At 33.1% G+C, this 25,307-nt stretch overlaps 1 protein-coding gene across 2 annotated transcripts; it reads left to right on the forward strand.

Moving 5' to 3' along the window:
- Positions 1 to 13,432: 13,432 nt before the first annotated feature.
- Positions 13,433 to 24,676, forward strand: LOC107903631 (microtubule-associated protein 70-2). 2 transcript variants are annotated; one of them, XM_041077146.1, is made up of 12 exons: positions 13,433 to 14,123; positions 14,265 to 14,350; positions 15,553 to 15,618; positions 15,697 to 15,867; positions 15,982 to 16,152; positions 16,289 to 16,444; positions 16,544 to 16,690; positions 16,778 to 16,849; positions 16,933 to 17,448; positions 17,529 to 17,710; positions 19,378 to 19,462; positions 24,457 to 24,676. In XM_041077146.1, exons 1-11 carry the CDS (start codon positions 13,865 to 13,867, stop codon positions 19,415 to 19,417), a joined length of 1,866 nt encoding a protein of 621 aa, XP_040933080.1. In that variant the 5' UTR covers positions 13,433 to 13,864; the 3' UTR covers positions 19,418 to 19,462; positions 24,457 to 24,676. The 2 variants fall into 2 exon arrangements, with proteins under 2 accessions (XP_040933080.1, XP_016685222.2); XM_016829733.2 differs by lacking the exon at positions 24,457 to 24,676 and having other exon boundaries at positions 19,378 to 20,078.
- The last annotated feature ends 631 nt before the right edge of the window (positions 24,677 to 25,307 follow it).

The raw sequence follows: 25,307 nt of genomic DNA on the forward strand, positions 1-25,307 counted from the left end.
CAGACTTATTCAAGATTGATCCAATAAGTTAGGTGGTTGTGTTTCAAATTGATTTGGAACAATTATTATAGGTTGATATATTGACAAGAGTAATAATGTATTTTGATTCAATTTCTTTTGAAAAATTTAGGGTTTGTGATTGATCCAATATGTGATTTATTTCTTCTTTTCCTCTTTATGGTTATTAGTACAACCTTTTCCACATTTTCTAGACAACCACCACCATGATTTACCATTTCAAAATAGCTTCAGAGATCCCTCATTGCAAACTCAACAATCTACCCATCCCTTACCCTCACTCCCATACATTAAAATCTTGTCATCTTTAGCAAATGTCTCACCTTATACATGGTCCAATCACCCGATCTGAGCTATAAGGTATTACAACTATAAAACTTTGACATCATTCATAATTTAATAAAAAAATAACCAAATAATTCATTTGCAATCATTTTTCCATGTTATTCAGTCAAAACGAGACTTAATTCAAGCATAGGAAGCATTTAAAATAAATCGAAAATAATTCTGGATTAAAAAGAAACTTTTACAAAAGTTTGAGTAAAAAGTTAGAAAAGGGTCACACGGTCGTGTGGCCAGGCCGTATGACAGACCTTAGCCCTTGTGGCCAAACTGTGTAACAACATATGCCCGTGAAACTCAGGGTTACACGACAGTGTTGCCAGGTCGTATAGACAAACTTGCACCAAAAATCAAAGAGGCCACATGGTCGTGCCATGCAACAATATGGGACACACGATCGTGTGGTAGATCGTGTCCTAAACCATGTATGCCCAAAAACACCTTCCAAATGCAAGCTAAATCACATAAAAACTCTTGGGTTCCAAGCCATGCATTAACCAACATTCAAACCTATTCAAAATGTGTCAAAACATACCAAAATATTCCAATTCACAACCAACCTATGTGCCTAACCAATATGCCCTTATTGGAACCACGATTTAAACATAAACAACAATCAATCAAACCATCAACCATGTCTCAACTATCATATACCAAAATCATCCATTTATACCAATCTTTCAACTACAAACATACTCCAACCTAAGTTCATAAATTACTAAACCAAAATTACTGTTTCAACATCAACTTATCAACAAAGGCATTAAGTGATAATATACCATTTCAAGTTACCAAATCACCAAGATACAAAATTACATCTCAAATGACACAAGTCATTACCAAGTTACCTAATAGCATAAACATACCAAAAACCCTATTTACATGCCAATTATAACTGGGCCAAAATAAGCAAATAGCTACTAGTAGAGTTGTCAGATAGTATGATCTCCAACGATGTTCCAATCGATAGCAAAAGTCTGACAATCTACAAAGAAGAAAAACCACATAGAGTAAGCTTACGTAAAGCTTAGTAAGTTCATAAAACAAAACATCACATACCTGTCAATTTAATTTATAAATCATACATAACATAGAATAAAGAATCCTTTGTCTTGTTTCATCATTCCCACTACATGAAGTGACTAAACCTGAATAATTCATATCATGCTAAGAAACACATACCAAGATATAATCAAACAAATATAATCCATTATACCATCTCATTCCATTTCTATTTCTGTAACACCCCGTACCCGAGACCGTTGCCGGAGTCGAACGCGAGGTGCTAACAGACTTAATTACTTTGTTTTCACAGTCCATTTAAAAAAAATTCCAGACAGGCTGGCTAACCGCGTCACTGTCGCCTTAAAAATCATATCTCGAGTTCCAAAATTTGAAAACTGATTCCGTAAATTTTCCCTGAAATTAGACTCATATATCCATCTGTGGATTTATTTCTAGAATTTTTTGGTCAGGCCAATTGGTACAGTTTGTTAGTTAAAGTCTCCCCTGATTCTGGGTTCGACTACTCTGACCTTCACGTATTACGACTTGGATATCTCCCTGTACAGAGCTTCAATACTCATGTCGTTTGTTTCTAATAAAACTAGACTCAAAGGGGAATCTATACATATAAGGCATGACTTCTAATTGTCTCTGGATAATTTATGGTAAATTTTCAAAGTCGAAACAGGAGATCCAGAAACTGTTCTGGCCCTGTTTCATGAGAACTTTAATATCTCTTAATATACTATTCATATGATTGTTTCGTTACTTTCATATGAAAATAGATTCATCAAGGTTCGATTACATAATTTATTCACTATTTAATTCCATTTCTAAAAATTTTAGTGATTTTTCAAATCCACACCACTGCTGCTGTCAGCATCTATTTTCAAGGTAAACTTTACCTATTTCGTGGTTACCATAGACCAACTAGAGTTTTGTCATACATAGGTCCACATATGATCATATTTAGCCATTCCAATGGCTGATCATTTGCCCAACACTTCCATTCCAGTCCATAGTCACATCTTGAAACCATATATATATACATAAACACAAATGGTCTAATGCCATACTCCACTTCTACGAGCCATTTTCGCATGGCTGTACACACATACATCACAAAAAGTACTTGAAAAAAACAACAAAGGGTAGTCCTATACATGCCATATCCAGAGTTCAACTAAAAGAGTACCAAAAGGGCTTTGATAGTGTGGATGACTTCGACTTCGATGATCCCGAATCCGATAGCTAACGAACAAAATCTATAAAACAGAGAGCCAAAGCAACGAGGTAAGCATTTTAAAGCTTAGTAAGTTTCAAGTAATGAAATCGGCTTTGACTAAAGTATTACATTCACATAGCTAAATGAATCACTTATTAATACACATTCTCATAATCATACTTACTTCACACTTCATCAACATATACACACACAAGGTATCAACCTATCTAAAAGCCGAAAGTTCGTTAGTCGATTGAACGAATACTATTTAAAACGAATCGACTTTTCCGATGCACATGCAAACATACCTTATCGTTTGGGTTTTTCGAGCGTATTAATTGAATTTATTACAGCACAAAACGCTCACCTTCAAACCCAAGTTTCTTCGGAATTTAGCCGGATATAACCACAAGCACAATTGCCTTCGGGTCTTAACCCGGGTATAGCAACTCGCACAAATGCCTTCGGGTCTTAGCCCGGATATATCAACTCGCACAAATGCCTTCGGGTCTTAGCCCGGATAAAATCACTAGCATAAATGCCTTCGGGACTTAGCCCGGATAAAATCACTAGCATAAATGCCTTCGGGACTTAGCCCGGATATCATTCAAATGCTCATGCACACATATATCAATAATCATGACACATCCATATTTCATTTTCGTTACTAAGGCTCAAACACAAAACATTTATTAAACCTTTCCAATTTCGGCTCAATAGCCACACACAAAGAGCATGATTTCAATTGGCTTTATAACATAGTCTCTATGCACATTCGGCTATCCGTCATAGTATGACTAATCATTTCAATATAATTCAAGTAGGGTCATTACTCGAAGACTTACCTCGGATGTTGTCGAACGGTTTCGACGGCTATTCGATCACTTTTTCCTTCCCCTTATCCAACTTTGGTCCTCTAAGCTCTTGAGCTTAATTCAAACAGATAGAGCTTATTTAATAATTTATCAATTTAACTATTCGATTAAATACATTTATATTATACAATTAGGTGCGAATAATTTTATTGACTAGTTATTCAAGCATTATACATGTGCTCTACTCATGCACCACCGAATAATAGGACTAGCTTAATACCTTGCATTTTCGAATTCATATACATCATTTAGTTCCTCATAACATACATTTTGTCCCTAACCAACACAAGAGCCCAAAGCATCACTGACAATGCCGAATTCCAATTAAGTCTACCATCATAGCATTATCATATTTATGCACTTGGTAAGTTGCGTTTGAACACATTCGGCACTAGGTGTCCAAACCAATGTTCCTCGAACACTAAACCCAATTTATAACCAACTCAAAACTCCTTAACAACAAGCATTTAATAACAATGTACTTAACCAATTCCTTAAACATGCATTCGGCAATTACACCAAGACCATCTTAACTCGTTTCTCATCTTGCTAACAAAAACATAGTAAAGCAAATCTTCATACACAATGGTTACCAATTCATCCATTCACTAGGGACATGACCTAATGTTCAATAACAACCCCTCCTTTACCAAGTACACATTCGGCCTTGGTACATAATAAGGTAGCCGATTTCTTTCCCTTTAGCACCCATTGCTCACATATGATTATTTGTATAGTTCAAACACTCATCTATCTTTGCTCATCTAAATTTAACATGGAACAACAAAATTCACCATTGTCAAATACCATAGCCGAAAGCCATAGTCCATAACACAAATCAAAATTTCTACATGGGTTACAAAAGTAGTTTGATATCTTACTCAAGATTAACCAAATTTTCATGAACTAATATAAACTTCTTACCTTGCTATTAGCCTAGGATGACCGAATGCCTCCCTCCCTACTTCCTCTTCACAATCGGCCAAGAAGAACAAAATGAGAAAGACTTTTTGTTCTTTTTTTTTCCCTTTTCCCCCTTCTACACGGCTAAGAAGAACTAAAGTATGAAGCCTTTCCCTTCTTTTTTTTTTCGGTCATGCATGAGAATGATGAACACATTTTTTTTCTTTGTTTTCTTCCTTCAATTTCTTATTAGTTTATTGCCCATGCTTCTTATTTTATTTTTCCATTAACACAACATGTTTCATGACATGTTTTGCCCATCATCCCTTGTCATGGCCGGCCACTAGTACTTAAATGGGGGGAAATTGACATGCAAGTCCACCCTTTGATTACATGCACTATTAGGCCACTTGCATTTGCCTAGCACATTTCTAAATTTTCTCACATAAGTCCTATCAACTAAATTCACATGCAATTAACTAAATCGAAGCTTAAAACTTTCACACATTTATATTCACATATTTTAGGCAATAATTATCACATTCAAATAATTTGGTGACTCGGTCTAGCGGTCCCCAGACCGCTTTCCGACTAGGGTCACTTTAGGGCTGTCACAATTTCAATAGCCAATTGTCTTTCCTGGAGAACAATAGTAAATTGGCTTCAGATACGCGAAAGGGTAATGCTCACACAAGTTGAATAAAAGACATTAACCGATACACGGTGCTGCTCACATGAGCTTTAGAGAATCCAAAACACATGCAGGATCTCAAGCCATCAGTATGGTATCCATCATCAGTACATAATAAACATAACGTCAGCATAAAGTGCTTGATACTGTAACACCGAGACCAGGTACCTAATACTATAATAATTGGTAACTAGTGCCTGATACACCCTAATGACATGTCATTTATCCTAACTATTCACTAAGTTTAATCGGGCTTATCCTGTTTTACCGAGATTATTCTATGCTCCAACTTTACATTTCAAACCATAATCTTTCCATTTCATTACCATTCAATAGATCATAGCATCAATCAAATTCATCTAATCAAATACATAATTAATTAAGACATTAATAAACATAATAAAGGTAATACGAGCTCACCAAAATACGATAGCTATCAACACTCGACGACGACTACTTGATGACTTTTCCTTTCCCACAATTATCAATCGATTGATCCATTTCTTGATCTAAATATGATAATTTTATTCAATTAACCAATTAAAATACCATAAAATACTTAAATTCACATATTTGACCTTTAATCGATATTTTACATTTTTACCCTAAACTTTTAGCTTTTATTTAATTTAGTCCTAAACCCGAAACTTTCAAGTCCATCACAATTACACCAATTTCATGCTAGCAAAATTTTCCCTTATACCATTACAGCCAATATTTGTTAAAATTTTAGAAGAATTTCATACCCAATTTAATATTTTATCAATTCAGTCTTTTAACTTAAAACTAACCAAAATCACTTTACAGAATAATCCTATTTAACTATCAAGCTTAATAATCTACCATCAAACGTCAAAAACATCACAAGTTCATCCATGACATACTTTTAAAATTTTAACATTTTTACGAATTAGTCCCGAGTTAGCTAGATTAAGCTACAATGATGTCAAAAACATAAAAATCATGAAAAATGGGTAAAAAATTCATACAATGCAATTGAATCTAGCTTTGTCCAACCATAAGAAGTTTAAAATGGTGTTTTTCTCTCCCAAATTCGATGGTGGTGATGAATGAAGATGACCAGATGCTTTTCTTTTGTGTTTTATTTTGATTTATTAATTAATTTACTATTTTAACCTTTAAAAACAACTAAAATTTCATAATTAAAACCCACAAACTGTCCACCATAATCTAAATAGGTCTAATTACTATATAAATTCCTTAATTCATGATTGTATATCTATTTAATACAAATAAACCTATAGTTCTTAACTTTTGCAGCTTTTACGATTTAATCTTTTTTACTTAATTAACCAACCAAACATCAAAATTTTTAAACCAAACTTTATTACGATACAATAATAGACTCATAAATATTAAATAAATGATACAATACTAACTCACTAATCGAAATCGTGGTCCTGAAGCTAATATTTCTAATACCACTGAAAATGGGTTGTTACAAACACCACCCTATAAAAAATCCTCAAGGAAATCTCGGTGTCAACAAGAGTGTTAAAGTACTCAACAACACCCTAAAAATGAATGATATCTACACCGCCAGGGTTGATGGCTCAGAACAGTGAAAAAGGGAGACTAATGTTTTTTGTGCACCATATGAACAGAGTTTTGGAAGATTAGTAAAAACTCTAGGTTTTTTTTTTAGTTTTATTTTTTTATAATTCCTATTATTATTAAGAAAAATAAATAGATATTCCATGTTGACATTTTACTAATTAAAATTATGTGTATTAAGTGTCTACGTGTTAGCTTCTGATTGGCTAAAATAGACACATTAGACTTTTTTGTTAACATAAATGGTCAAATGGCTCTCTTTAGCGATAAAATGGATGTATAGGTGTAACGACCTAGTTTCTAATGGTATCAAAAATTGTGATTTCAAGACCTTGTTTTCGTAAACTGAGTCCGTAAATATCAAATAATGATATTTACGAAGTTCTCACATAGGTGTTAAAATTTGAATGGTCAATTTAGTCAAAATTGTGGTTAATTAGGACTCAATGACTAAATTGTAAAGTTCAATCGCTATAGATTTTTAATTAGAAAATGACTTGGGGACTTAAATCGCAATTAGCCAAAGATTCAAAATAGCAATTAGACCATGATTAAGTGAGTGTTAGTGAATGGTATACTTATATGGCAATTAACTTAAGCAAATTAGGATTTATTTAATTAAAAATTAATTCATTAAGTTAATTAGTAAATTAATCTTAGTATAAAAGGAAACTTAGTGTAAGGAAAGATGAAAAAAATCATCTTTTTCAATTGGCCAAAACAAAGAAAACAAAGAATAGAATGCCATAACTAGGTTTTTAAATATTCGACCCTTAATTCAAGGAAGTCCCTAGCCAATTTTGCTTTGATTTTTATGAAAATTGAATCATGAGAGCTTCATTTAGCTAGCCCATGTACTAATTTTTAAAAATTTTAAAGTTTTAGAAAGTTACCATTATTGAGAATTAGATGAAATTGGTGTGAAAATGCTAGAAATTAAGCTTAGTTTAAGAAATGACTAAATTGTAAAGCTTAATTAATAATTTTGTACATTGGGGACTAAATTGAATAAAATGAAAAAAAATTATGAAATTTTAGCAGGAATAGGAAGTAGAAGGTCTCTAATGAATATATGTGAAATTAGATTTTAATATGAAGGCCTAGATCGTAAGTTATGTTTGTCCTAGGTTTATGGACTAAATTGAATAAATTGTAAAAAATGCTTGATATTGTGTTTGGTTCTGATTTGAATGGAATTTGATAACATTATGTGTTTTATGATTTTATTTAGCTAACATTGACATGAAACCGTCGAGAGGGAGAGAAAAATTAAAAGTCATTGAGGAATAGTTGGAAAATTCGGTTTGTATTTCTATGATTTGGGAACCACTTATTTTCTGCATGTGCATGTCATTTTGCATTATATGGTGTTGAGGTGAGTTGTTATTGGATTATTGAATTGAATTGCTATAGTTTAGATTAAATATCGAGACAATGACTAAATTGAATAGAATAGAAAGTTGTATGAATTGATTGATATGTGATAGTTGGTATGAAATTGAGTTGAAATATGTTGTTCATATGATGATTCTTTGAATTGATGGATTATTTGGATATGATTAAATATGATTTGAACTTTATATAATGAATCAAAAATTTGATTACCCTATTAGTTATTTGGACCGACTCAGATATAGTTGGCATGCCATAGGGTCAGGAAGTCGATCAAAAACCATCGTTCTTGGGCAACCGGGGGTGACAGATTAACCAAATTGAGAAAATTATTGTCGTCAGACAACCCGGGGTGATAGATCCACGTGTCTATTCCAAGTCTATGTCTGATTAATAGGATTATAAACATATGAATTGATTAAATGATATATGAAATAGTAAATGAAATTGAGATACAATATGTGATAATATATGAAATGAATCGAAAACGAGCCTTGGGGGTCGATTGACTATGAATGAGCCAATAGCCTCAGAAATGATTGAAATATGGAATAAAATGTGACTTATGTGTATTTATATACTAAGAATGATAAATGAATTAGTATGTATGAATTAGAGATGAAAAGTGAGATAGATCAAATGGTGTGTGAAATTGTAAATGGCTGGTAACCTCATGTTATGCTCAAATGAATTGGTGTAAGTTGGTTGTATATATACATATAATTTAACATTGTGAAAATGATTGAGTTTTGATTTGAAATGGCATGAATTTAGGTTTTAAATTGAACTTGAATTTTTTTGTATATATGAAATTGTTTAAACTTGTTTAAATTGTCTTCAATTATAGATTTACCACTAAGCGTATGTGCTCAGCGTATGGTTTGTTTTCTCTATACATAGGTATAGTAGATTCTTGATAGTTCGAGTAGTAGATCCAACATCCAATAAACATTTCCCTGACTTAACAAAGTTTGTATAAGTTCTATTTTTTCTTCGGTATGACATGTACCTAAGTTAAGTCAATTGTTGGTTTTGTTGATTGCTATGAACATTTGGGATTGAAATTGGTATTTTGGAAATAACTATATGATGTCATGCAGAACTTAGCTTGTCATAATGTTAGCTAGTGTATGAAGTGTAATTTGAATGATATGGTAAATGGTAGTGAATGTATATATCCATGTTTTAATATGACAAGTAGCTTAATGGTTAATTGTTAAATTGTTTTAGGTATGTGAATGAAAATGATGTAATGAATGGAATGTGTATGTATTTGGAAGTGTTATGAATTGAATTTAAACCCATCGAAGACATGTTTTTGGTTGAAAAATATGTTACAGTATGAGTTTTAGTTAATTGAAAATTGCAAGTTGTTGATCTTATAACATTTCGCAAAAACAGTTTGTCACGTTGCGACGACATCAAGCCACCATGCCACAACGTGATGTTGAGCATAGGTCACTGTGACAAGCCTAGTTAGTATGTTGTGTCATGATGAGGAACCCCTTGACATCATGACATTAACTTGAAACTTTGTAATCATTATAGTTTAGTCCTAATTTGATCTCAGGTTAGCATTAGAGCTCGTATAAGACCTGAAAATGAATGTACTACACTTATATACTTAATTTGCTTGCAAATGAATGTTTAATGATGTGAATTAGTTTATAAATTATTTGTACTTGCTTGAGCAATGAATTTAACACCTTATAGTTTGAATCTGGCGATCAGATCGAGTATAGGGTGTTACAATAAGAGGGAAAAGTTATTGAAAAAATAGTAAAAGGCCAAAGTGAGACTTTTCTTATAGTAAAAGGCCCAAAAATGATATTAAGCTAAAGTTTAAAAAATCATTTTTTTAATTTAAAAATTTTAGTCTAATTATTAACGTAGTTATTTTTTTTTGTCAAAATTTACCAACTTGATATGTTTATATTGCGTCAATCACATCCCATCTTATATAACTATAACGATATACAGTCTTGGAATCTCATTTCCGTAAACTGAGTTTATAAGAATAAAATATAAAGATTTACGAAAGTTATATGAAAATATTTTGAAGATCGGTTAGATAATTTAATCAAGGAAATTGTTAATTAAAACTTATGGACTAAATTATAAAAGTCCAATCACTATTGAGTTTTAAATTAGAAAATGCTTAGGGGACCTAGTTAGCAATAATCTAAAGGACCAAAATGGTTATTAAACCATTTTCTTTTTTATAAGTTAGTGGAAAATGACAATAATGACCATTTATTTAATAAAATTACAATTAAAAAACATAAATAAAATTAATTAAGTAATCATAATTAACTAGTTTAATTAAGTTTAATTAAACATTAAACTTAGTAAAATAGCAACCTAGTGGAATGAAATAGTAAGCTCTCATCTTCTTTCACCATCCATGCTATTGGAAAAGAAAGAAAACTTCAAAATCTTAGCAACATTCTACCATTCAATTTCCTAAGGTAGATCTTTGAAATTTTTATAGAATTTGAATAATTGGAGCTTGATCTAGCTAGCCCATATGTTAATTTGTTCAATTAGTTGATGTTTAACAAGTTGCTATTAAAATGAAATTGGGAGTTAGTAAGCTTAGATTATAATAATGACTAAGTTAGAAATTAAGTTAAACTTGTTAGAAAAGTTTGTGACATTCAGGACTAAATTGAATACATTGAAAACTTTCATGAAATTATGCTATAGATAGAAAGTATAAGGCCCTTAGTGAAAGAATGTGAAATTAAATTTTAATCCGATATTAAATATGGAAAATATGAGAATCTCGGGTGTAGGGACTAAAATGAATAAAAAAATATGTTGATTATGTATTTGGATGTGAACTGATATTGTTTTTATGATTGAATCATTGAACGTAGCTAAAGACAACGCCAAACCGTCTTGAGAGAAATGAAAAGTGAGAGTTGTAGACGAGTGACGAAAGAATTCGGTTTGTACTTTTATGATTCGAATTCAATATATATACATACATACATGATTGTTGCATATTAGTTATTGAGGCAAGATTATTACTTGTTTTATGAATCAAATTATGTTTGACGGTGTTAAATGCCTAAAATTGAATTGTTCTAAACATAGTAGAAACATGCATGATATGAATTGATAAATGATATGTAATATGAATTGATGATGAAATGGTATGAGATCATGATAGAAGAATCGATTTATAATGTGTAATTGAAACATTGATTACCCTATTAGTTGTTTAGACAAAGTCAAATATAGTTGCCATGCCATAGGGTCAGGTATAATAATTATAAGCCATCTTTGTTAGGCAACTTGGGGTGGTAGATTATACCAGTTCTAACAGTCATCGTTATGGGGCAACTTGGGGTAACAGAATAAAATAGATTTGTGTGTCCATCTTGACTTCATGTCGAGTTAATAAGGGTTATAAAACTTGAATTTGCTAAATGTCGTGTGATATTATGTATACTTATGAAAAGTGACATATGATAGCATGTGAAAGATCATGTGAGTGGGTTAAAAATGAGCCTTGAAGGTCAATATGGAAATGAGATGAATCAATAGGTTCATAAATGAAATGAGATAACAAAATGAATAGGTAATATATTATGAATTGAAAGTGAATGAGATTTGTTATTTGAAAGCTTAATATTATATATATATGGATAGTTAATTGAGATTGTGCATAAGTTTGGTTTATAAGACATGGACTGTGATTTGAAATTATTGAAACTAGTTCATGATTTGATTCTAATTCTAATATGTCATTGTTATTGCTATTTGCAATGGTATTATTAACTTGAATCATGAAAGTGCCACTGAGTTTTATCGCTCAGCATACGGTTTATTTATTTTGTCCGCAAGTATTAGTAGATCCCGAAGACTTGATGAGTGATCCAACATCCAAACCACAACTCTTGACTCATCAATATTTGTATAATTCTTTATGTTTTCAATATATGGCATGTACCTAAGGTTTGAGTCGGTTTTGTAATGTAAATGTCAACTTAACTTTAATACATGAATTAGAAAAACGATGTTGAATTTAAAATTGATGCAAATGTCTACTTGAATTTTAGGTACTAAATGATATGGTGTTGATTTTTTTGTTGGCATTTGAAATCAATGTTTAATGGATATTGGCAAAACAGTAGGTGACATCACGACGACAGACCCTAAATGTCGCGACGTGAAATCGACAAAGAGTGACATCGCAACCATGAACCTTCGATGTTGCGACGACATTCACTGTTTTGTTAAGGCCGCGATGTGATACCCTCGATGTCGCGACGCCAACCTGAGAATTTTAAAAGTATTACATTTTAGTCATCAACCAACCTCAGTTTATCGAAAGATCTTTCATAAGCTTGTTCAAATCCTGATTTTAATTATATAACATATTGTAATTATGTATTGAGCTTAATAACATGCGTAAGCTATTTATTTGTTTTGCTATTATGACTGTAGTTGTTTTGGCAACAAATGTGACATATTGTAGCTCGAACCCGGCGATCAAGTCAGATATGGGGTGTTACATGAACATACTAAATTAAATTTTTTTAATGTTAATAATTGAATTTAGAATAAAAAACTTAATTTTTGTTTTTACAAATATTGATTGAATTTCAAAATTGATCATTTTTTCAAAAAAAATTAGGTAAATTACACCTAAGTTCAATAAACTATTAGTAAGTTTACGTTTCGGTCACCCTAAAAAGTTATAAAATGACCACTCAATTATGTGAAAGTTCTATTTTATGTCTGAACTATTCAAAAATTTTATTTAACTCATTGGATAGTTAAGTTTTTTTTTTCGTAAAAGTCTAGCTAGTGAGCTTCAAGTAATGATTAGATGATCGGTACGAAGGATCAATAGAGGAACATACCTTAAAAATCCAATTTAATTAAACGGTCATTGTCAGAGATTGGAGAAGAAAGATGTTTGGATTTTGGTTTGGAGATTCTTGATGTTCAAAGTTGTTTAATGAAACCTAAACTATAAAAAAGAGAAGGAATGAGAACTTTTGATTGGTGCAAGTGATCTGAACAAAGAATGCTATACATCAGTGATTTTAATAGCCTAATAACTTAAATGAAAACTTTCAAATAGTTTTATAATCATTTTATAACTTTTTAAAATTAAATAACTAAAATATAAATTATTAATAATTTAATGAACTTAAATATAATTTATCAAAACTTTTTACAAAACTATATGCATATATATATATACGGGATTTTGCGTCCGTCCAGATTTGCGAATTGGATTCTACTAAAGTTGCTGCGTATTACGCACCCTGAACCGTTTTAGCAACCCCTATGCGTATTGCACCCCCGGTTTATCCTAAACTGAATCCTAGTTTATAAAAAAAACAAGGCGACTAAAAGTTGAAGTTTTACCGTCCGATAATACACAGACCCCCAACTTACACGCTTTTTTGTCTGCTGAAAATCGGGCAAAGTCTTTCCCTTCTCTAAACACAAAACACTTGCATTAAATTAGTCCCATTATTAATTAATTTAATCTCCTTTGCTAAATTACTCTATTTTCTCTCTCTTCACTCTGTCAGTAGTCACTGTAACCAGATTTAAATCCACATTCTAGAGAGAGAGAAAAAAAAAGCAGTAAACATTATTTTCTCTCTTCTTCATTCTCTCTCTCTCTCTTTTTTTTTCTATATCTAATAATCTGTTTAACAGCTGTATTTGAACTGATTTGAAAACCCTAGCATTTGGATCACACTTTGAAGTTTCAGATGTGAAGCAAGCTTCTCTCTTTGGAAATATTTTTTATTTGGATTTCGTTGCATTTGGGGGTTGAAGTGGTGAGAGGAAGTGTTTGAATCGGAGATGGCGGAGATTGACAGCGAAGCGGTGGAGGTAGGAAACAATGCGAGGAGTGAGTCGCCGGTGAGGGTGACGTCAAGCTCGACGGGAGTACCTCCGCCGTTGACGGTGTCAGCGTCGTTTAAGGAGAGTGGAGGGAAAGGTTCGTCGAGGAGGAGAGCTGTTAGACCTAGCTTCGATGCGGATAATGAGTTCATTACGTTGCTTCACGGGTCGGATCCGGTGAAAGTAGAGCTCAATCGGTTGGAGAATGAAGTTAGAGGTGAGGAATGTAGCTCGATCTAGTTGTTTTTCGCCTTGATTCGGCCCAATTTAGCTCCTTTTTAGTTAACATTAACCCTATGTATTTATTTTATTATAATTATAATTATAATTTTGATTTTTTTTTTGTTTTGGGTTACAGATAAAGATAGAGAATTGGGAGAAGCACAAGCAGAAATTAAAGCATTAAAGATGTCTGAAAGGCAAAGAGAAAAGGCTGTCGAAGAGGTCGATTACTTTTTTTTTTTTTGGAAAAATATAATCATTGGTATTTATTTTATTTAAGAAATTAGGTTTAACTGATTGGTGAAAACGCTTTAATAATGGTGGTAATTTAAGTAGTAATTTATTTTGAAAATCTTGGAAATTTGTTAGTTCTTTTTTATATTTTCTGATCTTAGTGTGGAAAGTCCAATGTTTTCCTTTTTTTTTCCCTCCACTTAGATGGATGTTTAATTTTTTTGGGAAAAGATTACGGTTTATTTTAAGTTTAGATATGATGATGCTTGTACAAAAGAATTGATGGAAGATAGGACTGTTTGTATTTCAGTGTAAATTGTTATTTTACAGAAGAAAAGCAGATCCTGCAAAATTGATGAGTAAATGTTCGTGTCTGCCTGTGTCTCCATTGCTGATTGCAAACCTATGTTAAACTTCTGATAGTTTCTTGGTTTTTGCGGATGTAATCTGCTGAAATACATAATACATAACTGTTCTGTCAAAGTCATGTTGGTTGGAAGTTTCATCATTGAGATTTGTTGCTCAGTAATTTTAGGAAGTCATTGGTGGGCTGTCTCATCTAACACCATGAACCATTTATCCAACTTCATTTTCAGGTTGCCTTCTATTACCTGTATGATATGATTTTAAAATTGTAGATTATGACTAATTAGTTTCAATGTTTTGCATATCTTAAGTTGCTTTAGTCCTGTCTGTTAATGTTGTTCGGCCTGTCAAAGCTGTCATACGATTTCTTGTCTACATGTCTAGAACTTGAGTCATGGTTTCCTGTTAGATTAACTATTCTTCTTCCATTTATGTTTTGTACTTCCTATATTTATTCTGTAATGAGGTTTAGTGACCCTAATCTCATGATTGAATGGATTGATTTGATGTTTAGAGATTCAGACAGTTAATTGCCTCTTTGTCTTCTGACTTACTGTTTCTGGATTGCATATGATCCCTTGTCTTGTTCAGGACACCTCGTGATCTTTATTTCTTCTACATACTTGCCAACACTCTTGCATCAAAGAGACTTGTTTATCAACCTTTTGGTAGTAATTGAATGTAATGTATGGTTTTGACTGTTTGTGGTGTTGGATAAGTCTGAAATGTGGGTTAACATTGGTCATCTGACTTGGAGTTCTTATAATATTTTGTGATTGAGACAGATACTGAATTTGTTTTCTTATTTTTATTTTGAACAATAGCTCACTGATGAGCTCTCGAGAATGGAAGAGAAGCTTAAGTTGACTGAATCTCTTCTGGAAAGCAAGGTATTGCTTTGGGATTTTCTCTAGCTTATTGTTTTATTTGTTGTGTTGCTATAATTAGTTGAAAAACATGTTCTACAGAACCTTGAAATCAAGAAAATAAATGATGAGAAGAAGGCATCAATGGCTGCTCAGTTTGCAGCAGAGGCCACTCTGCGGAGGGTTCATGCTGCTCAAAAAGATGATGATATGCCTCCAATTGAAGCAATTCTTGCACCATTAGAGGCTGAACTGAAGCTTGCTCGGCAAGAGGTTTTGTTGCAACTTTTGAACTATTGCTTTTGTTCCACAAAGAGAATTGAGAATGTTTTATAAATTATATGTGATTGAGTATTCTCACTGATTAGTTCTTGTGGTCCCTTGCAGATTGCTAAACTTCAAGATGATAACAAAGCACTTGATCGTCTAACTAAGTCAAAAGAAGCAGCTTTACTTGAAGCTGAAAGGACTGTACAGGTTGCATTGGCCAAAGCGTCCATGGTGGATGATCTACAAAATAAAAACCAGGAGTTGATGAAGCAGATAGAAATTTGCCAGGTATGGTAGTTGAACTTGGTGTTGCCTTGCATCGGGTGCATCAAATTTAGGACTCAGGAGTTGGGCCATATACGTTGTGCTTAGTCTGTATTTTATGTAATGAAGAAAGTCACATATTTATGACTTGTCTATGTAGGAAGAAAACAAAATTTTGGACAAAATGCATCGCCAAAAAGTTGCAGAGGTTGAAAAGATTACACAAACAGTAAGAGAGCTGGAGGAGGCTGTTCTTGCCGGTGGTGCTGCTGCAAATGCAGTTAGAGATTACCAGCGGAAAGTTCAGGAGATGAATGTAATCTGCCTAGCATTTAAGTGTTTGAGTTTTCATATTCTTTTATGTTGATATACTCTTAGGTTTCTTTTTGAATGAATTATTGTTTTTGTTCCTTAGGAGGAAAGAAAAACTCTTGACCGAGAGCTGGCACGTGCAAAAGTAACTGCAAATAGAGTGGCCACGGTTGTAGCAAATGAGTGGAAAGATGCTAATGACAAAGTGATGCCCGTAAAACAATGGCTTGAAGAACGGAGATTCTTGCAGGTTTTTGTGGATGGTTTTTCCTATTCAGTACAAATATAGGCCCTTAAATTAATAATTTCTATTCATTGTGGATTTTATTTCTTACAGGGAGAAACGCAGCAGCTTCGTGACAAGCTTGCTATAACTGAGCGAACTGCAAAATCTGAAGCACAGTTGAAAGTAATAATCTGATTGCAACACTTACCATTCTTTTCTCTTTGTTGATGTTGCTGCTTTTGAAATAAAGGCTTTTGATTTTCCAGGAGAAATATCAATTGAGGCTTAAAGTTCTGGAAGAGAGCTTGAGAGGATCTTCTAACAGTCTTATTCGCAGTACATCAGATGTAAGAAGCATGAGCAATGGGCCTTCTAGGCGTCAGTCTCTGGGTGGAGCTGATAACTTCTCAAAACTTACATCCAATGGGTTTTTGTCAAAGAAATCGCCAAGCTCTCAATTGAGATCCTCTTTGTCTTCTAGTACAGTTTTGAAGCATGCTAAAGGAACATCCAAATCATTTGATGGAGGCACAAGGTCATTAGAGAGGGCTAAATTGCTTTTAAATGGAACAGGCTCAAATACTTCATTCAACCAGCCTTCTGACAGAACCAAGGAGAGTGAGGCACAAAATGATGAAAAGCCCACTGATTTTCAGCCTGTGGACACAGAGGATAATGTTCCAGGTGTATTGTATGATTTGCTGCAGAAAGAGGTCATAGCTTTGAGAAAAGCTGGTCACGAGAAAGATCAAAGCCTCAAGGATAAGGATGATGCAATTGAGGTTGATACTTGTTCTTCCAGTCCAATACCGTTTAAATTTACCCTTCTGGATATATGCTCAAGTAATCCTTGTATTTTCAGATGCTTGCTAAGAAGGTGGAAACATTGACAAAGGCAATGGAAGTTGAGGCTAAAAAAATGAGAAGAGAAGTAGCTGCAATGGAGAAAGAGGTTGCTGCAATGCGCGTGGAGAAAGAACATGAGAATAGGGCGAAGCGGTTTGGTAACTCCAAGGGATCTGCTGCTCAGCTGCTTACTGGAAGGTGCGTTTAGATTTAAAATTTCTTCTTTTCCTATATTGCTGTTGTTGCATTTTTCCATTACCAATTGTGGGGTAAGCAGGTGTGATGTCAACCTGTATGTTTTCTCTTAGCATGTTGCATTTCCTTTTTGCTTTGAATTTTAACATTCTTTTTTATGTTTTTGTACTATCATATGTTAATTCTAAAGTTACACGTGGCAATATATATATATCCCTATCCAAGTTTTGAATTTTTTCACATGGGGGTCAGCACTCACCAGTCATCTGATGAACTTGCCTTTTTCTCTATATTATTTTCTCTACATCTTTGAACCTATAGGCCTAGACGGCTAAGAAAAGAAAGTCATTTGGTAAAGTTAAAAGATGCAAAGAAACTTTGGCTTTTTTTGGGGGGTGGAAGGGAGGAGCTGCATGATGCTATAGAAGCATCTGAGTAATTCTTGCAAAACCTGTCTTCCTAATGGTTTACAGGGTGTTGACATTCGGCAAGATTTAGCAATTTAGGCAGTTGCTTTGGGCACCAGACATGTATATTGGGTGGACCCCTGTCTGCATCTATAGATTTGTAATATTGCATATTTAGTGATCTTACAGAATCAACCCTAAAATAATAAAAAATACCCTTTTTAATTTCCTTGAGAAGCCCATATTCTTTTAGAGTATCAAATTAAACCTTCTAAAATTCTTTTATTTTAATTAAACCCTCAAAGTTCTCTACCAGATTTTAGAGGTTGTTGTGCATGGTAAAAGCTTCATTAAACAAAAATATACTTCCAAGGCTTAATTGGGTACCAAAAGGATGATATTGACAAATTAAAGTGTGGGATCTTTAGTATTTTAGCTAATAATCAATTTAATGTGTTATAAACTGTTAATTGATATTTTCTTATCATATAGTATATATATTTACAGAGTTTCCCTTGTAAATGTTGTTAGATACTTGGATTTTATAGGATATTCCTGAAGGAGTTCCATGAAATTAAGGCAAAGTCTTGAGACATGATATCTTTGGATAGCATTTTTCTTCTTATTCTCTATGTGGAAAATGTGAATAGGGGGAGGTTTCATTGTGATACTGTAGAAGCTAATAACGGAAATGAGTGATTTCAGCTTCTATAATTATTCCCCAACAAAGTGCAAATAATCTGTTCTATAGAATTATACTCTTGTACATCCCAAGTAAAGTAGAAATTAAATATTATGAAGTATAATTTGATTCATGGTGACTTTGCCTCTGTCTTCACTGCAGCTTTGGGGTAGGATCATTTGCACTGAAAGACATAATCATTTTAGAGAAGACTGTAGTTAAAACTTAAAGAGTATAATTCTATTGTTGGTTACTTGAATTTGCCTCTTCCTCTGTCTTCACTTCAGTTCAGAATGTTAGCATACCCTTCTGGATACGGTAGTTGGAGACCGCTGGTGAACTTTTGCATAAGTGACATGTATATGTTAGGATTCATCTTAATTTGGTACTTAAAGTTGTAGTGATCAATTGAAATGAACCTACCTGTTAATTATTTCCGATATTCTGCCAATTTGATTTTGGATGACTTGCTGAAGTCAAGGCCTGCAATAGACGGATGTCACATGCTCATTTTGCTTTCATTGCCTAGTATATTGTTGATTTTCAATGTAAGTAACGGACAACTTCTCAAATTTATGCAGAAATGTATCTCGAAGTGGGTTAACACGCAGCACTCAATGACAAAAAATTTTAGTTGCAGCAGCGGCAAGGAGCAAATTTGCATAGGTCTCCTCGGTCCTTTGTTTTATTTTTCTCTTTATATATTTTTTTACCTCTACTTTGGTGATTGATTATAAGATTATAACTTGCATGCTGATGAACCTATATTCACTGAAATTGATTTGTGAAGAAATCTGGAAAAAGAGTAAACCAGAGGAAGAAAACCGCTGAATCTGTATGTGACTGTCTGACATAGAGTGCTATTATTTCCCTCTGCTTAGAGATGAACTAAAAAGAAAGGAAAGAGAAAAAAAAAAAAAAAAAGGAACTATTGACTATGGGCTAACCTTTTGTCAGGTTTTCTTTGGAGTGGCCAGTGGTTATGTTGGTTGTATAGGTAGTTGGTTTTCTTTTATTGTTTGCGTTTTGCAGTTGATATTTGTAATCTGCAGTGCAGGTAGTGTGATTGGCCTTTAAAAAAAAAAAAGAAGTTTGTTAATATTCTTGTAATCAAATCCTATTGTCCTGTTGGGTTGTGTTATTGTCCTTTAATAGCTATAATTTGCTTGTAAATCTCTGAATGGTGAGTTTCTTTTCATTGTTTTTGTTTAGTCAAACAAGAATCGGCTGCTAACCGTCGTTTTTAATCAATTGGTAAAGTATTGTTGTTGCGATTGCAAAATACCCACCCAATAGCACTTTCTGAAGTGTTGAATTGCTTGTTATTTGGATCAACAAGGTGTTGTGTTGTTTGAAAACGTTGATTATGTTTCTAAGACTTGACTTAGAGAATAATTTATTATGTATCAACATTGCAGCGCATCATTTAAGTTCAATTTACTCATTGCCTCTTTATATGAACTAAGATTGCTCTTTTACTAATATTTTACTTTGAAACTATAGTTTGATTACCATGTATTTGCATTGAAAATAAGTTCCTAAAATGATTTAGATTTGTTTCTGGAATGGTGATTTTAACAGGACTTTGTATGACATAAAATAAGTATAGATATTTTAAGGATTGATCACACCTAACTTCTTCACATTGAGTTTAATTTTCATCAAAATCAAATCTATGTTATTGTTGCTCTAAATCCTTAACAAGATGTATGTAGAGAGAGATCCACATAATTTGTGTTGAAATATGCCTACATATATGGTAGGTTGAATAATCATTCAATTACAAGCTGAGTTGCAGCTAACGCTTCAACTAGAACGTGCGATTGAGGTCACAACCATTAGCGATCCCACGGTTTTGATTCTTAGTTATTTTCCTAACAAACTCTTGGGCAACTGGATCTACTTTAGAAGAGTGTATCAATTATTCGATCCCGAACAGGCTATAGACCTTCAAGTAGGCAATCAATTTCTTTTACTAATTTTCAATTATTCTCTTGTAATTCTCATGCATCTTATCACCTCTCTCAACAGACTCAACAATGGTGGTACTTTCAAAAGTGGTAAGTAGGATCAACAAAATCATCTACCTTAGGTTATTCGGATAGTGACATTACTTTCTGTTACCTTGCCTTAGTCAATGCCAACCGGTGGAACAATTGAAGGTTGTTCTTGTGTAGGATTGTCTCGAGTCACAACTTGAGAAATTGCAATTGAGGTTCCTTCACCACTTTTCTTTGAACGCCCTTGAAAAGGAGTTGGAGATGATCTTTGATGAGAACTTTTAAGGAAGGACTGGGAGTTCTAGCTAACTTCACATGAATCATTAACAATTTTTCTTGAAAGAAAATTATCTTGAGTTATTGTGACAAGGAAAAATTAAAGAGAATTTGGCTCTCTTTATGGCTTCTTGAAACTTTTGGGAGAAATCAATATCAAACCACTTCAATCTTTTCTCATAAATACTTTAAATCTTTTTGAAATTTTTCCTTTAAAAATAAGGAAAAAATTGGCAAATGTTATCTTTCAAAAATAAAAAATAAGCAATCAAAATTGAGTTGAAGGTAAAACAACATTATAATATTGAGTTTTGGTGACATGACTTCTATGCCATGTTAAACTCAATACACTTCCACTTCATTCTTCAATTTTGTGAACCATGAAACATTAAGACTCTTAGTGAAAAGATTAACTAATTGATTTTGTGTAAGAATATGTTTTAGCTCAATTGTACCTTCTTCTGCCAATTCTATGATGAAATGATATCAAATGCTAATGTACTTCGCCTTGAGTGTAGTACAACATTCTTGGAGATGTTGGTCGCACTAGAATTGTCACAATAGACGGTTAAAACTAGCAATATAGTTTTAAAGCCTTTTGGCATTTGTTTCCTCTACAATAGATGTGCACAACTTCCAATAACTATATACTCAACTTCAACTATTGGCAATGAGATTGAAGATTGATTATTGTTCTACCATGATATTAAGTTTTTTTCCCAAATAAAAGCATCCCTTGATGTGCTCTTTTTATCATCCATATTCCCAACTTAATCAAATTCATGTTAGTGTCATTCGATAGTCAAATTTTAAGGTACAAAGTGCCGTTAACATAACAAATGACAATTTTCACAGCCTTTTAAGTGTGACTCTTTGGCATTTACTTGGTACATGGCACAAGGCACAAACATCCTCACTAAAAGATGGTTTGGTCTACTTGTAGTGAGGTAAATTAGGATGCAATTATACTACAGTAGTTGCTTGAGTTAGTTGTAACTCCCTTTGCATTTTATTACAATTTGTTTAAAATTCCAATTGGAGGTATTATTGGTTTCAAATCGAGCCTAAATTTTGTGCATATTTCTTTTTATGATAAAAGGTCCATTTTTGAGTGGTTTGATATGGAATCCAAGAAAGTAAGAAACTCTCCCATCATGCTCATCTCAAACTTAGATTGCATCATCTTTACAAATACTCCATTATCTTGTTGAAAGATTGAGCCAAAGATAGTACCATCTATGTAAAGTTGAGCCATTGTGATCACACATTTCTACTTCTATATAAGCAAACTCTAGTCCACATTTCTCCTCATGTAATTTAATTCAAGTTAAATCTTAGAGAGAGTCATAGACACCTTTAATGCTTTCTTTAAGCCATACAATGCCTAAGTGAGTTTGTATATGTGATTTAGATACTTAGGATTTTCAAATAATTTATGTTGTTCCAAGAACAATTCTTTAGTGATGAAATTGTTTAAGAATGCACTTTTTACATCCATCTAGATTTGCTTATATCAAGGTAAATTGCAACCGTCAATAAGCGTCTAATGGTTTACATGCGCGAATGTCTCATCAAAGTTAATTCCTTCCACCTGGTGTAACTTTGAAGCACAAATCTAGTCTTGTCCATGGTGACATTACCGTGATCATCTGTCTTATTCTTAAATATCCATCTCATCCCAATAGCATTGCAATCTTTATGTCTAAGGACTAGTTTCCATATATTGTTTCTTTCAAACTAATTTAACTCAATCTGCATGCTTGGATCTAGTTTTCATCCTTAAGAACTTTTTCAATCAAGTTCCATAAAGGATGTACCCTTATCATGTCATGGTAGTTAGGCTTGGGCTTTTCTCTTGTACTGGTTCTCAACCAATATCATCAATGACACCATCCAAAGGATGATTCTTACATACCTTTGAGGATGATGAGGTTAAGAAACTTCATATGTTGATTGGTCTACGTTGTTTGATTATTCGCTTGCAATTGGCTCCATTATTTCTTCATCTACATGCATTGGTTAAAAAGTTTCCTAATTCATCGTTAACAACAACATTAAAGGACTTCATCATCAACTTGATATTCTTGTTGTACATTTTCTAGGCCTTGTTATTAATGGAGTACCCAAGGAATATACCTTTATCACTCTGTGCATTAGACTTCCCTTAGTGGGCTTTGTCTTTAAAAATGTAATATGTACTACCAAATACATGGAAGTATCGCATAGCTTGTTTCCTCGTTCTCCACAATTTATAGAGTATCATCCTAGAGAAGTCAAGCAACCATAGGTGGGCGATCTAAGGGTGAGCACGTGGAGGTTAGAAAATTCTATGATAATTGCATGGCTTATTTATTCCATGGAAGCATCTATAGGTAAACCTTTTCTTTTTTCTCCTGATTGTTAAAGATGTTTAAGACGCTGTGAAAGACACCTATTCAGATTTAGAAAATACTTCATAAATATTTGAGTTAAAAATAAAACTCTGGAAGGCAAGGTAAGGGGAAAATGAGGTTATTTTTTTTATTATAACAAGATGATATCTCGTTAGCAAGAACTAGATTAATGTTATAATGATGAATGAGAGTGTTCTAGAGATAGTTGTAAAAGCTATGAAAAAAATAAGAAGAGAATGAATGAGCTTATTTATTTCTGGTTGGTTTAAATAGAGAAACTGATGAAGTGAGATCTCAGATCCTAAGGAAAAAACCACTTCCAACACCCTGTGAGATTTTTTTATTATTAGAAGAGACGAGACTAGGAGAAAAGTAATGTTAAGGCCAAGATTTGAAGCTAACGATGATAATTCTACTATTGTGACTGTTAAAAATGGTGATGAAAGTGAAAAAAAAGAAGAAACCTTGGTGCGACCACTGCAAAAAAAAAAGCCATTGGCACACTTGAGAAACATGCTAGGAGCTACACGGAAAATCGAAAAATGGAAGAAAGAAGAGTGGAAATGGTCGTGGTTCACAACCTAGGGATGACAGATCTTTCCAAACAACTAATGAAAATCATGAGTAGTAAAATTCTCTAGAAGGGTCTCCATTCATTAAGGAACAACTAGAGCATCTACGCAAGCTTTTTCCATCACCATAGTTTCAGATGAATTTTTCTAATTCTAACTCATCTAATAATCCATCTTGCTCATTTTCCTCATCAGGTACCGTTTTTTCAATTTTTTTAGTATCAAGCCTTATAAAGCAAGCCCGTGGATCGTTGATTCTAGAGCTAATGATCACATGACTAGCAGTCCTTTCATTTTCTCAACTTACGCATGAAGTTTTACATGTGTCAAATCTATCTTGTAATCTCATATCTATTAGTAAATTATCCCATTCCTCGAATTTTCATGCTATATTTGACTCTTCTATGTGTAAATTTCAGGACATGGTCTTGGGGAGGATGATGGCAGTGCTAAAGTGTCTAGTGGAATTTACTTTCTTGATGACAACAATCTAAGTCAACCAACAACTACTCTATGTTTGAACTCTGTTTCTAGTTTTGATAAGATTATGATTTCGCATTACAGGCTTGGATTCCCTAATTTTTACTATTCAAGACATTTGTTACTTGATCTATTTAAGAATAAAAAGCCTTTTTCATATCACTGTGAATTTTGTGAATTGGCTAAATGTCACCGATCATTCTTTCCACCTTAAAAATATAAGGCTTCCAAACATTTTTCGTTAATTCATAGTGATGTTTGGGGACCTTCGAGAGTCTCAACTGTTTCAGGAAAATGTTAGTTTGTCACATTTATTGATTATCATACTCGCATTGTTAGGTGTTTTTATTCAAAAATAAGCTTGAAGTTAAAAATTTGTTTCAGTCTTTTTATGCTATGGTGGAAACACAATTTGATGTTGAAACCAAAATATTTCAAGGTGACAATGGTACGAGAATTTTTTAGTGACCAATTAGGCGTTTTCTTAATCAAACATATAATAGTCTACCAAAGCTCTTGTACAAATACACCACACCAAAATGGGATCGCAGAAAGGAAAAACTACCATATTTTGGATGTAAATAGAGCCTTGATATTCACAAGTCAGGTACCACGTTATCTTTGGGGAGAGGCTTTGCGTACAACTAAATATCTTATTAATAGAATGCTGAGTAGATTCCAAAGTATAGAACTCCTTTCAATATTTTTAATGACAGCTTTTCTAACTCTAAATTGATCACAAATTTACCCTTCTAAGTTTTTGGGTGTAGTGTTTTTGTTCATCTTAGAG

This window comes from Gossypium hirsutum, chromosome A01 (assembly GCF_007990345.1).
Source record: "Gossypium hirsutum isolate 1008001.06 chromosome A01, Gossypium_hirsutum_v2.1, whole genome shotgun sequence".
In the NCBI taxonomy this organism is placed as follows: domain Eukaryota; kingdom Viridiplantae; phylum Streptophyta; class Magnoliopsida; order Malvales; family Malvaceae; genus Gossypium; species Gossypium hirsutum.

Bases quoted from the DNA above. Each gene is read 5' to 3' on its own strand.
- LOC107903631 (XM_041077146.1), top strand. From the start codon at position 13,865: ATGGCGGAGATTGACAGCGAAGCGGTGGAGGTAGGAAACAATGCGAGG. The intron at 17,449-17,528 runs GTTGATACTTGT...TTGTATTTTCAG, and splicing joins ATAAGGATGATGCAATTGAG to ATGCTTGCTAAGAAGGTGGA. The intron at 17,711-19,377 runs GTGCGTTTAGAT...AAATTTATGCAG, and splicing joins GCTCAGCTGCTTACTGGAAG to AAATGTATCTCGAAGTGGGT.